A 13,386-nucleotide genomic window follows, 5' to 3' on the forward strand; every position below is an offset into this window, starting at 1 on the left:
AGAGAGAAAAGTTTTCCAAGAATGAAAGAAGAAAAACATCCGGCAGCTTTTCCTCCATTCAGTTTGTTGTTCCAGTTAGAGTTTTACCATGAAAACTGCAGGTGGGTGGATGGCCTGAATGCTGCTGCACTGGGGGACAGCTCCAAGGGAGGTAAGCTTTGGCTTCCCAACCAGAAGCAGGGAACTCCTGGCAACTCCACACAGCTGCTGGAAGCTGTCCAGATGCCCGTCACCACCGTGGCTCATCACTCACTGCAGATGCCGGAGGCAAAGCTGCTCCCACCCCCACCCCGTGATGCGGGGGCAGGGCCATGTTGGCCTCTGGCCCCAGCAGCCACGAGTGAGAACCACAACTGTCCTGCCCTTTACAGGTGGGGACAGCCCGACTCTAGAACCTCATGGAAGCCCAGACACCTGGCACCCCCAGGCTGCATGGCGAGGCCAGCTGAACACTCACTCCTTGGGTACAAGGTGCTGAGTAGATGGGCCCTAACCCCAGCAGTTCCTCTACTTCCTGTGCGCTGAGGAAACCACCCTGGAGGCATAAGCGTGCACAGAAGCCGAGGGTGTGGGCTCTGATAATAGCAAGACATTAATATTAATCCAAGTAGCCAGAGGAAAAAAAAAAAAGCATTCAGTCTCCCTCTTCATCCCCCAGCACCAATTCCAAGCTATTTAAAACCCTTTTAGTGTGGTGGGCATTTCCCGTGAGTGCTCACAAACAATTCACCTCCACACTACAGGCTATTAATCCAGTGGTGTTTATTCAAGCAGTATTCACACTTGCTGTTGAATAACAAGGGAATCAAGGCCCCCAAGACAGGGCTCTCACAGCTCCAGCTCCACAGCAGCCCCGCCGTGTGAGGACTTCAGATGAATTTTGTGGCTGAAAAGGCTTTCAGTTCTTCGCCCATCCAGTGCCCCGTCAAGCACAGCCTATTCATCACACCCCGACTGCCAGAACACACTCAGCGGGTGGCAAAGGCCCAGGGCAGAGCTGGGCAGAACTATACATAAGCTCAGAAGAGGCCACACTGTTCCATGTTTTCATACAAAAAATTTAATAAATATTACTTTTCAAAATTTATTGCCAGGAACAACACATCAAAGATGCATTTTTATGTTCATATAACACTAATAGGACAATACAAAGTATCTTCACGGTCTCAACGGTGAACCAACGAAATTACTCTGTTTCATAAGCCTTGTTGGTCTTAAATTTGGGGAGAGCATTTTGATTTCCTCAACTTAAGGCAGGCAGTGTACTCTATGGCAAACCTAAACAGTGATCTTACTGGAAATTTTACGGTTCAAGTATTCAACTAGCTTATTAGAATACTCCCTAAATGCAGTAGATAACAACAAAAATCAAATCTACAAGTGGTTCAGTATTACATACGAATGGTGAAAAGAAATCAGAATTTACAAAATAAGATTGGTGTGCTTCCAACTTCACACAATTTGATATTTTTAATGATATTCAACCACTCACATTTTGGCTACGTTAAGTCATAGCTCAACTTGTTCCCTTAAACTGCTGGGTAGCAGATCACCTGCCTGTCTCTTCTTTTCAAGTCTAAAGCAGAAAAAAAAAAACAAAAAAAACCTGTTCTAGACTAATTCTCAAACTGCCTCAGTCAGTCCTTAAAACGTGTTTTAAAGTGATGCTATAGAAGGTGTTTTAAACATCTGACGTCGTACAAAAGAAAGATTCCACCAGTATTCCAGGCACAGAAGCCCGTCCTATTGTCTTAAACTATTTTCAAACACCTTAATTTTGGCTTATAGGCAACACGTAATAAGAAAATAAGTTCAAAAGAATAAAGCCATACACTTACAATGCTATCAAAAACCTTCAATTCTAAACACATACATATAAATAAAAAGGAATGATGTTTTAAGGCTCTTGATTATTAAGTTAATAAATCAAATATACACAGTGATTAATAAAAAAAGAATTATTTACATAACTATACAAAAATTCTACTTTTGACACATTTTTCCTCTTTAAATTCTTCATTTTACCAGCAACTGCTGACATCAAGAGTCCCCCCTCCCCCAACAACAAAATACAATAAAAAAAATAAATAATAAACTCATTTGTGATAGTTGCTGTGGTTCTGAGCTGCAAAGGCACTTTCAAATACAGAACTACTTGTACGTCATCATAAAACCAATATACAAAAACAACTCAAGAGTCAATAAATATAAATAAAACTATGATCCTAAGACTGCATCACCATCGGGACATCCGGCAGAAGTGGAAGCTCAAGGCCTAGGGGCTGGGCCTTCTCTTGGGACCCTGATCCGAGCTGTGTCGGCTGCGGGGAACGTGCACCAGGGCACTCTCGACTGGCTTTTGCATAGCTGTGCAGCACTCGACTTCCCAGCCAACCACAGAAACTACCATTGCCAGTGTAAGCCAGCTTGTCAAAACTTAAATTAACACAGGGTCTAAGTCAACAACAGCCTCAGACTGGACTAGGACACGACAGTTTAAAGAACTACGAGCCCCGAGTGCCCTCGACTCTACCTAGCAGTGGCGGCAGCGCCCGCAGGCTGCTATACGATGTACTCCATGCGGTTTAGGCTCTGGGCACTCTCCAGGTCTCTGTTGTCCTGTTTGTTTGTCCAGTTTGGGTGTTTGGCCGGCGTGCCGTTGGGGGGCTTCTCCTCTCTGTCTACCAGCGTGTACGCTGGCTGTTTGGCAAACCGGGCTTTCTGCTGGTGCTTATCCATGTCGTCCTCTTCCACCTCTGAGTTGTGTGTCCTTATTTTCGACATTTTGGAGTTTTTGTTCTCGTAATCCTTGACGGGGACCGTGTTGGCTCCGTGCTTCTCGATGGGGTTCTTGATCTGGTTCAGCTGCTCCCTCACGTTGTTGGTGGTGTTGTCCTCGGAGGCCGAGCGAGCGTGGCTGCTGGGCTTCCGCCGCTTCCGCACACACCAGTAAAAGGCCGTCACCAGGCAACAGATCCAGGCCACGGTTAAGACGGAGCTCAGCAGAGGAACCAGGAAATCTGCAAGGCAGGCCCCAAACCAATTAACTCGCCAAAGAAGAAAAAGCAGCCATCACGGGAACAAAACCATACCAACAGTGGTTCTCCTGCCCTTAGTCTCTAAAAGGGGCACCATGGGGACAAGTCCCTTTTCACAACTGCATATTGTCACTTCACAGCTTGATAAGCAAGTGCTGGGGCCAGGGCCCCTGGAGACCCTGACACTTTTGTCCCCTGAGAAACCAGGCAGAGAAGCAGCTCCTACAGGCTCCCCAACTCCATGTGGGGACAGCAGCGTCTGGTTCAGTCAAAGGGAGTCTGGCTACTTAGGCAGCTCATTGTAGGATCTGGTTTTCAGAATTATCCAAAACCCGATCTGAGCATGGACAGCTCAAATGCCCCACACGGTTACGTACCCAATTTCTCACCTCGCTAGAACAGTGATGCTCAAGATCATCAAAAGGGGAGTCTGGACGTCCTGCAGGGCCATCAAGCAATCTATCAAACCAGTGTCTCATGGTCCTTAGGACAGTCTGTCCCCTGACACCAGAACGTCAAGGCAGGCTTTGCACGGCCAAGAACTCAAGGCTCAGTGATGCTCTACCCTAGGGCTCTGTGAGGGATCTAGGAACAGTGCATGTTCTGCAAAGGGCCTACTTGTGAGAGCACAGCTCGCTGGCAGGGGAAAAAGTCAGGGCAACAACTGCCCATTGCCATATGACCTTGATGATGTCAGCTGGCCTCAGTTTTCTCACCAGTTAAATGGGGGGACTCCAGGAGGAGGGCAACATCAGGTAACTCCCTGCCTGTTGGCTTTATTGGACAGTGTAATGAGATCCATTTGACAGTCATCACAGAAAGGGACGTTCCCACGTGACACCTACCTGTTCTGTTCTTCAGAGGACGCCTCTGAACTCTCACTTCTGCCACGGCAGCAATAAGTGAGCTGTTCCCATCACGTTTACTAACGAGATCTATAATTTTGTCAGTGATTTCCTTGATGGGGTTTCCATCATCCCGTATGTCTTCAGCAGACTGGAAAAAGAAGAACTGTCAGACTGGAGGGTCAGGGAACACTCAACAGTAGCCTTTATTCAAAATTACTGACAACACATGTATCGTCAAGCTTTCCTTCACTATATTTGCTCCGTTCTGATACCGGCTAACTGAAGCTTGCTAACCACCTTGCAATCAAATAATTAAGTGTGAATGGGTCTTTACTCACAATGGCCACGTGTATTTCATTATTTGCAGAAGGGGAGGGCTCACAAGCTATGTAGATTGAATATTCGGCAGAAACGTTCTTCAAAATATTCAGATTCCTCAGTTCACTGCAAATGTGCTCTGTGGTAAGACCCTAGAACGATATTTAAAAGCCCACACATGTAAGATTCTGGAACAAAAAAAGACTGATGTTTCCTTGGAAGTCAGACTACATCCAAACTGCACTTTGCGGACAGGAATTTCAGCTAAGGAAGCCCGATCCTAGCTGAGACATCCCTGCCTTAGCACAAGGAGACACCCGCCATTCCAAGTTGAAAAAGAAGTTGTTCCGTACCGGTGACATCATCTCTTTGTTGAAGGTGAACGTGATGTTGGCACAGTTATCCTGGTAATAGGGGTCAGAAGCACATTTGGTCTTCACCGGCTGGAGACTGGAAGACCGGCACTCGCCTACACCAGTGCAGGGCCGCACGAAGCACTGGTCATCCAGGATAGGGATGCAGCTCTGCCCGCTGGGGCACTCGCTGTGCCCTTTGTGGAGCAGGCAAGGTCGAGGGCCACACCAGACCTGGAGAGAGACAGATGGGAGCGGGCAGCTGGGGAGAAACGGCCATCAGCGATTCCAGGACACAGGTGACCACGTGGCCCTCACGTGTACCTTTGAGCAGGCAATCCTCCCGTTCAAGCACTGGCAGGCATTGCAGTCGTCGTCCCACTTGGCCCCATCTGGGATCACACTCCCCATGGTGATGCAAGGTCTCCCTGAAACTGAAAGGTGGGGACCCGTCAGTAGGAGGAGTTTCCTTTTCTGTAGACGGATCTCTCAATTCTTCACCCTCTCCCTGTTAGGAAATGATTACACACGTGCCCTCTGCCACGTGACAACACAGTTCCTCCCACAAGGGACAAGTGTACTTCCTCCCTCCCTAACTCTGCGTGTGGCCACGTGACCTGCGTCAGCCAATGCAACGCTAGGAGATGGGATGTGAGCAGTCTCTCACAGCTGAGATCAGCCTCTTGCAAGCCTGCCATCTGCCAGGAAAAGAACACGCCCCACGTGCAGCCACTGGTCCAGGGAGGGTGAGGAGGTACACAGAATAGACCCGAGTCTACCCTGCAGCACATATCACTCTGCCCCCTGCCCTCATGCCCACAAGTGATACAAATATTATCACAGCTGTAAGCCACCCAGTTCTGGGATGGTTTGTTACATGGTGTAACTTGGGCAATAGCTGATTAAAAACAACAGCTACCCTGTTTTTAGGGGACCCTTCAAGTTTCCTCTTCTCTATGGTGCCCGCTGTATGTCTTCTCTGTTTTCTCCCTGAGCACAGTGCCCACTCACGGTCAAAATGGTGACTGTCGTGTCTACTCGGGCAGCTAGGGCTTGGCCCACATACCTTCCTGGCACTTGGCACCACTGTGCCCCGGGGGGCAGAGGCACCGGTAGCCATTGATCTCATCCACACAGGTCGCCCCAAAGGCACAAGGTGAAGACTGGCATTCGTTGATGTCTAGGAGAAATGGAGTTCAAGTTTAGGCTCCAATGGGAGGCAGCAATGTTTCTCTAAGTGTTTACTGATATAACGTACAGAGAGAAAAGCATACAAGTCGTAAGAATGAATTTTCATCATGTAACCAGCACCCAAAGAAAGAGGGAGATCAGTACTCCCCAAGCCCCTACCAGTCACTGCTCCCAAAATCACCACTCATCTGACTTCTAACACCTGAGAATCATCTCGGGAGATAGCCATTTTTAAATGAGTTCCTTTTTCTCTGATAGTGCAATTTAGAGCAAGGACTGGCAAAGTTCTTGAAAGTGTCAGATAGAAAATATTTTAGGATTTGGGGGCCATGTGGTCCCTGTTACGACTACTGGAATCTGTTACCGTGAAATACCATGAAAGTAGCCCTGGGCAGCACATAAACGAATGTGCCAATAAAACTTTATCCACACAAACAGGCAGCAGGCCAGACTTGGCCCCCAGGCCGAAGTCTGCCAACCCGATTTAGAAACATGAAATAGATAGAATGCACCCCCATCTAGTGCTGAAATCCAGTCAGTCCCAGACTTGGGGATCTCAAGTACCAGTAAAATTTCAAATAATCTGAGGACAAGAAAAAAATACAATTATTCTATCACGTTTTTTGGAAAAAGGCTCAATGTAAAGAATGAACTTTAAGCTTCCTGAAAAACTATACTGCCTGCCCCCATTTTCTGTTTTGATCGTTTCACCAGGGCCTGATCAAGCCTTGGGAAATGACAGCCCTAGTCCTTTCCAGCGGCCTTAGCTCTGTCCCACACCAGCGTAGCCGTGGTTAACATCCGCCTGCCCATAATTTCATGTTAGTCACAGGGGAAAGCACACTCTTTCCTTAGGGCCTCAGGGTAGATCAATCATCACATTCTGTGGCTGGTGCTCCCTCCCCTAGGACAAGGAGGGCTGTGCCACCCAGGGAACGACCAGCAAGTACCTAGGAGGATCCAGCCAGGGGCATCTTAATCCCAGCTGGAGGCAAGAGATTACTTGCCTATCAGGGCTACTTAATGGGAACCATGGCCTTAATCACTTTAAAGATGAAAAGTCTCAGGCTGAGGGGTGGAGTGGGGGAATAAAGCCACTGGGAAAACCAGCTAGAGGAGGTCCTTACTTATTCTGCAGTCAGGCCCAGCAAAACCGGGGGCGCACTCACACCGGTACCAGTTGTCTCCATCCACACACGTGCCACTATTGTAACTAAGAGGAAAGCAAAGACCATGTCAGTTACCAACATCCCGATCCACGACTCTGGCTGCCAGTTCATTACAGGCCGCCACAACAGTCACCATCAGCAGCTCTCACCACTGCCTGGGTCCCACCCCTAGAGCGTCTAATCTCACAGGTCTCGGCTGCAGCCCGGGCACCGGGACTTACAGAAGCTCCCCAGGCGATTCTCCTGCGCAGCCAAGGTTGAGAATCACTGCTCCAAATGAAGATACAACCTGGCTAATTAAAGTGCGGTCCACAGACCAGCAGGATCAGCATCGTCTAGGAGCCTGTTAGAAAGGCAGGGTCTGCAGCCCCACCCCAGATCTCCTGAATCAGAACGTGCATTTCACACAAGATCCCCGGGTGATGCCCATGCACATTACAGCCAACAAGTGCCGACTTAAAAGGTGGTCACACTTACCAGGGATGAGGGCTGCAGTCATTGGTATCTGCAAAGGAAAAAGACAACTTAATAGCGAGGACTTCAACAGGCAAAGCAGTCTTAGCCCGAAGTAAAAACACCTCTTATTTCCATAATACCCAAATGATAAAGCTGTAGTTCACACCAGCAAAATGCACTTAAGACCTCTGCTCAATTGGAACCAGGCCTGCTCCACACTTTGTTCCACTCGCCGTGGGACACATGTACACAGGAAGAGGCCCTGGCAGGGGCGGGAGGGGGTGTGAGAATGGCAGGAGACGGGCTGCTGCTCAGACCAGAGCTGGGAACCGAGACGCCATCTGTCTCCACTTATCTGCTCGGCGACCTTCTCATGCCCAGGTCAGGGCTGCATCCCATCAAGTCATTAGAACAGACCCAGGTGATGCAGAAGCAGACATCAAACAGCTCTGCTTCTGGTTTCCATTGCGAGTCCCCGAGGGGGTCAGGATGTGCTCCTTCAGCCCTCGGAGAGTTCAAGGGGGGTGAGGCGACACTCACTCTGAGTACAGATGGGCCCCTCCCAGCCTTCTTTGCAGACACATGTGAACGACTCGCCGTTGACCACACAGGTGCCCCCGTTATGGCAGGGGTTGGGCAGACAGCTACTGTTTCGGGCTACAAGACAAGAGCAGACAAGACCACTCTCCTGCGGATCCAAAGACAGTCTGGAGGTGCAAGAACCAGACCCAGGAAAGCAGTCGCAGGTGTTCGGGTGGCCACGCCCACTGAGAATCCCATGTGGGGCAGAAAGTTACCTATGTTGCAGGTTGTTCCTTCCCAGCCTCCAGGGCACATGCACTTGAAAGTGTCCCCTTCGTCATAGCAGGTGCCACCATTGTTGCACGTGGCCTCATCACACTGGCTGTCACCTGGAGGAGAAAGATCTCAGTGTGAGCCCCTGGCCAGCCCCCTAACAGAAGACAGAGAGGAAGGGGTCACCAGAGATGGGATACCAGCCAGTTGCCACTTACGTGAGTGGCAGGTCTTTCCTTTCCAGCCGTTTTTACAGTCACAGTAAAAGTCGTTGACCAGGTCACGACACGAGCCTCCATTGTGACAGGGGTTCTGGCTGCAGTCATTAATGTCTAGAATCAAAGAGGAGACACCAGCTGAAGATGCTTCTGGGACCGTTCACAACACGTAGGAACCACGCCTTTCCTACAGCCACCTCCACTCCTGCTTTCCACTCCAAGTTCCAAGACCAGCTGAACGATCCCAGGACTTAAGCATGACCACCCTTTTCCAGGAGTAAAGGAGCCCCCAGCTGAGTTCCTTTTAATGCTACAAGTTAGGCCAGACAGAGGGGCAGGCTTCTGTCACTCCAAGGGAAATTAAAATCAAGATGGGCAGAAATTACAACCAAAACAGAATGATGATGCCTTTCCTCGCAAGCAGGGATATTTATCATCCTAATTACACAGCTTGGTTCTATAGCTCCTCAGCACAAAAGTTTCTCCCCGCTGGCTGTCATCAACATTAACAAATGCAAACAGGACACAGGCTATGCCGTCCCAGTGCAGGAACTGTTTGGGTCTTACTTTCAGAGATTTCCACGGAAAGAAAGGCTCCCCATGTGGATTCTCCCACCATCCCCCCGCATCCCAGAGCTGTCTGTCCCCAAAAGACTCACTGATGTCACAGTAGGCCCCCTCCCAGCCGTCACTACAGATACACTTGTAGGAGTTAACACCATCAATGCAAGTGCCACCGTTTTTGCAGGGGCTGCTCTCACAGTCATTGATATCTGTGAAAGGAAGAACAACAAGTAAATTAGGGACAATGCCACAGCCAGGCACTGTTCTGCAGGCTCCTCCTGAGAAAATGCACCCAGCACCAACATTCTCAGCTCCACCAGGACCATTTCTCGAATCTAAAGGGCAGCTTACGCAGGGGCCTCCAGAGACTGCCTCGTCCATTTTATTTAATGCCCTCACAGGCTAAGCTACTTGGTGGGAGTGGGGAAGGAACTCCTACAGAAAGCAGGACCACCCAAACTAGTAAGATTCCAGAACATTCTAAAATAAACTGAAGGCTCAGAGGCGTCAGTGATCTCATAAATTAAACACAACCCGGTCTCAGATCCTAGATGGAATGGTAAACCTTCACTGGTCTCGGCTCAAACAATTCAAACTCAAACGTTCCCTGAGCTGGGCAGATGCAGGGTGGGGGGCACCGTGGCCCAATTCTCCACCGAGGGGTCTTACTTTCATGGCAGTACGTTCCAGTGAAGCCTTTGTTGCAGTCACAGGTGAATTTGCCTCCTGACTGACTCTTGCACTTCCCGTGGGGACCGCAGACGTTCGAGGAAATATACCGCACCCCTTCAGGCGTGTCGTTGGAAGCCATGGCCACTGTGCAGCTGTCAATCACTAGAGGACAGACTCGGGATCAGATCACGGCCACGGACCGGTAAGACACGGCATTCCTCAGGCAAGGGCCCGCACCAAGCCTGCTCTCCTGGAGATGGGCACCCTTTGGCCAATGACGGGAAGAGGTTGGAGGCCGAGACACTGGCAAACTGCCATGTCACACTGTGACAGGCAAAGTCGAGACTCCAGGTGGAGAGGAGGTTTGGGTTGTTGTGGTTTTTTGTTGTTGTTTTTTAAGAAGTCATTTTCTCCCTATGTGACTAAGAAGCCTACATGTCTGTGGGCCCCTTCCATCCTACCTTTGACCTCTACCCAATTTGGTAGAAGCATGTTAAAGGAAGAAGGACCAGCTTTACTTCCTTCCTACTTAGTCGTCCTTAAGCAAGGCTGACAGACAGACAACCTGTAAGGCTGTGCCACCTATACAGCAGCCACGAGCTGCACTTGGCTGCTTCAATTTACATGAATTGAAATTAAGTCAAATAAGAGCTTTTGTAGTTGCACTACTCACACTCGAAATGCTCTGTGGACACACATGGCCGCAGCCACCATACCTGACAGTGCAGATACGGAACATTTCCACTGCTGCAGACAGTTCTACTGACACTGCTGCTCTGAGGAATTTGTCTTGGCTTGTGAATCCGCCCACCCCAGAACAGGAATGCTCAATTCACACTCTCTCCCCTGGGCTCCATGTAGACATGGTTTTCCCACTGGCGGGCCTGGACCGATTGTTTCCATGTGTGCTGGCTTCCCTAAGCAGGCAGGTTAGGGCATTTCATCTCCTCACCTCCACTACTTCTTAAAGCGTGGAGGGGCAGTGACAAATGGGGAAAGAGGAGCGAGCCTTGGAGACGAGCCAGGACCCCGGCAGGGAGGGAGGTACCTTCACAGGGGGTTGTGCGGCAGTGGTCTTTAAGGTGGGAGCAGTTCTTGCCTTCGTAGTCCTCGGGACATTTGCAGAAATAGTCGCTGGCACGGTTGTAGCACTGGGCACCATTCTGGCAGGGATTGGGCTCACAATAATCTATGTCCAGCTGGGAGGACCAGGAGCAGGGAAGGGGAGGAAACAAAGTAAAAAGGTGTGATTATAACTTCTCTGGGGCAGCAGACACTGGAATCTGACCCCTTCATCTGCTTCTGTGAAGAGCTCACCCTGCATAAGATACAGTATGTCCTAGAGACCGTCCAGGTAGGTATTTGAAAAAACAGGGCAGAGTGGGAGAGAGCTCAGTCGTGGGGATGAAATGGACACAAAGACAAATCGACAGGCTACTGACACTATGAGGAAGATCACTCATCAATCTCCTTCCACCAGCATTTGTCTGGCAGAGAGCCCTAGTCAATGGGATGTTAACAGATTTCACGGAGACTCCAGACACACAGTCAAGAGGGGAAGGGTAGGAGGAGGAAATGGGGAGGAGGAGACTCGGCTGTAAAAACTTGGCCATTGGAGGTTCTAGCACGGCTCACCTGACAGAGGTTTCCAGAGAAACCAGTGGGACACAGACACTGGAATCTGTTGATTTCATTCTGACAGTGACCCCCATTCAAACAGGGGTTGCTGGCGCATTCATCGATGTCTCTCTCACAGTGATCGCCTGCATAGCCAGGTGGACAGATACAGCGATAACCATTAACCAAATCCTGGAAGAGGAGAAGGAGGGGGGAGAGACACATGCTTTTTTTTCTATGAATTCCACAAACACACAGCTTCAGCGGTTTAGCATGACTGTTGCGGTTCAGCTGATTCACTGAAATAGCCAAACGCCAAGACTCTCGAAATGTGTGAGAGGAATTTCTACGTGCATGCCTTCAAGATGACTCCCAGGAGGCTAGGGTAATGTGAGCCCGAGTGAAACTTACAGAGAGTCACTTTCCACCTGCATTTTTAAATCTCCCGGGGAGAGACCCTCCCAGGGTCACATAAATCTCAAGATTTGTTGTCAATCATTAAGGTTTTGACTTAAGCAAAGATTTACATACCCGACAGGAGGCGTCATTCTGACACTGGCCAAGGCAGTCATTAATATCTAAAAAATAAACAAGTCATCATATTAAAGAGGCAATGTACATTGAAATTGGGCTTAATCGAAAAGGTTTCCCAGCTCCGGACAGATAAAAGCTTCAAATCAGATATCCTGCGTGCTTCTGGTGAGATAAGGTTATTACACTGGGTGGGGACCCTCCCTAATTCTTCCAGACTGAGCTCCTGAAACTTCACAGCATTGTTTTAGCCACCTTATCAGAATATGGCTGTTTTACAGACTAATGAGCCTGATAAAGTATATGTTTTCATTTCTGTACTGATCACTCCCTCTCCAAAAACATTGCCTCTATAACGTTTTCCTTTTACCACTCGACTCTTAGAACTGGAGCCGGCAGACTGATGGGCAAAGGCCCTCAACACCCAAGTTTCACGAAAATCAAAATTCAAACCAAGTCACTCACTTATGTCACAGTTCTGACCCGTCCAGCCCGGAAGGCAGTCGCAGTAGTAGCTGGCGATCAGATTCTTACAGGATTTGGCATTTACACATGGTTTGGCCTCGCATTCATTTGCATCTGAAAGAAAATGAGGATGAGCAGTGAGAAATGGAGTTTTATCCCCACTTCCCCTCCCTCCTAAAAAATACCACACCAATAGTTTGTCAGAAACAGGAGACATTTTAATAAGCTAGCTAAACAAGACATACTAGGTTCCCGTTATTTTGAACCTCCGACCCCTCTCCCCAGCCATTATCCAATAAGGAATGCTAATTGATCACTCTCTGGCTGCTGGTTAACAACCAGCCCCCAACAGAAGAGCAGAAAGCCAGCAGGCATTTTTGTGCAAAACCCAGTGCAGCCTAGTTGCTGGGATTTAAATGTGGCAAAAAGAATGCAGACAGCTCATTCCTCATGAGATCATCCTCATTTGGAACCCGGCTGAACACTCCTCGGACAGACGATTGACATGGTTCAAGGAATCCCACGACTTTCCCACAGGGCCTAAAAGAGCCAGTCCATTTGCATTCGCGTTATTTCTCCCAGGCCCGCTGGCTGGACTCTTAATAAATTACTTCTTACTATGATGGTGTGCAAACACACCGCTGGCCACATGCTCATCTTCTTTAACAGCTCTGATTCTCAAAGCCAACCTAGGTGCAGGAACTTTCTTACCTAACTGGCACGTTTTGCCAGTCCACTGGGGTGGGCACACGCACTTAAATCCGTTAACCAAGTCCTGGCAGGTGCCCCCGTGGGAACAGTTATTTGGAGAACAGTCATCAATGTCTGTTTGACAAAAAGGGAAGAGGGTTGGCAATTTAATCTCAATCCGTATGACAATTAGATAATTTAATACTAACCCTCACACAAGGGGCCTTCACTTAAGAGCCAGACACCTGCTCTAAGTGACCGCTACGATGACAGTAAGGCCTGATTTTAGCTTTAAATCCCCCACTGCCCCAGTTCATTTAATCCCCGACCTAAGCAGGCAGGGAGAGCCAGCTGGATCCCCAGTGCATCAATCCTCTGGTTACACGGGACCTCGGTGCCTACTCTTTATTTTTAAAGAGAAGTTTCACCATGGCTCAGAGGTAGCTAAGAAGAGGTAAAGA

General features: G+C 49.0%; 1 protein-coding gene across 1 annotated transcript in view; it reads right to left on the reverse strand.

The window, feature by feature from the left end:
- Positions 1-1,037: 1,037 nt before the first annotated feature.
- Positions 1,038-13,386, reverse strand: part of JAG1 (jagged canonical Notch ligand 1) — a 35,378-nt gene continuing 23,029 nt past the window's right edge. The window contains exons 9-26 of the mRNA XM_014790072.2: positions 12,947-13,060; positions 12,236-12,349; positions 11,771-11,817; positions 11,258-11,431; positions 10,671-10,821; positions 9,620-9,784; positions 9,046-9,159; positions 8,387-8,500; positions 8,171-8,284; positions 7,914-8,030; positions 7,395-7,422; positions 6,876-6,961; positions 5,624-5,737; positions 4,882-4,991; positions 4,558-4,791; positions 4,225-4,356; positions 3,884-4,034; positions 1,038-3,020 (exon numbers count right to left, since the gene is read on the reverse strand). Coding sequence (XP_014645558.1) covers positions 2,563-3,020; positions 3,884-4,034; positions 4,225-4,356; positions 4,558-4,791; positions 4,882-4,991; positions 5,624-5,737; positions 6,876-6,961; positions 7,395-7,422; positions 7,914-8,030; positions 8,171-8,284; positions 8,387-8,500; positions 9,046-9,159; positions 9,620-9,784; positions 10,671-10,821; positions 11,258-11,431; positions 11,771-11,817; positions 12,236-12,349; positions 12,947-13,060 — 2,537 coding nt within the window. The 3' untranslated portion in view covers positions 1,038-2,562. The remainder of the gene's footprint in view (positions 3,021-3,883; positions 4,035-4,224; positions 4,357-4,557; positions 4,792-4,881; positions 4,992-5,623; positions 5,738-6,875; positions 6,962-7,394; positions 7,423-7,913; positions 8,031-8,170; positions 8,285-8,386; positions 8,501-9,045; positions 9,160-9,619; positions 9,785-10,670; positions 10,822-11,257; positions 11,432-11,770; positions 11,818-12,235; positions 12,350-12,946; positions 13,061-13,386) is intronic.

This window comes from Ceratotherium simum, chromosome 21, assembly GCF_057802395.1.
Source record: "Ceratotherium simum simum isolate JZ-2026a chromosome 21, ASM5780239v1, whole genome shotgun sequence".
Classification (NCBI taxonomy): Eukaryota; Metazoa; Chordata; class Mammalia; order Perissodactyla; family Rhinocerotidae; genus Ceratotherium; species Ceratotherium simum.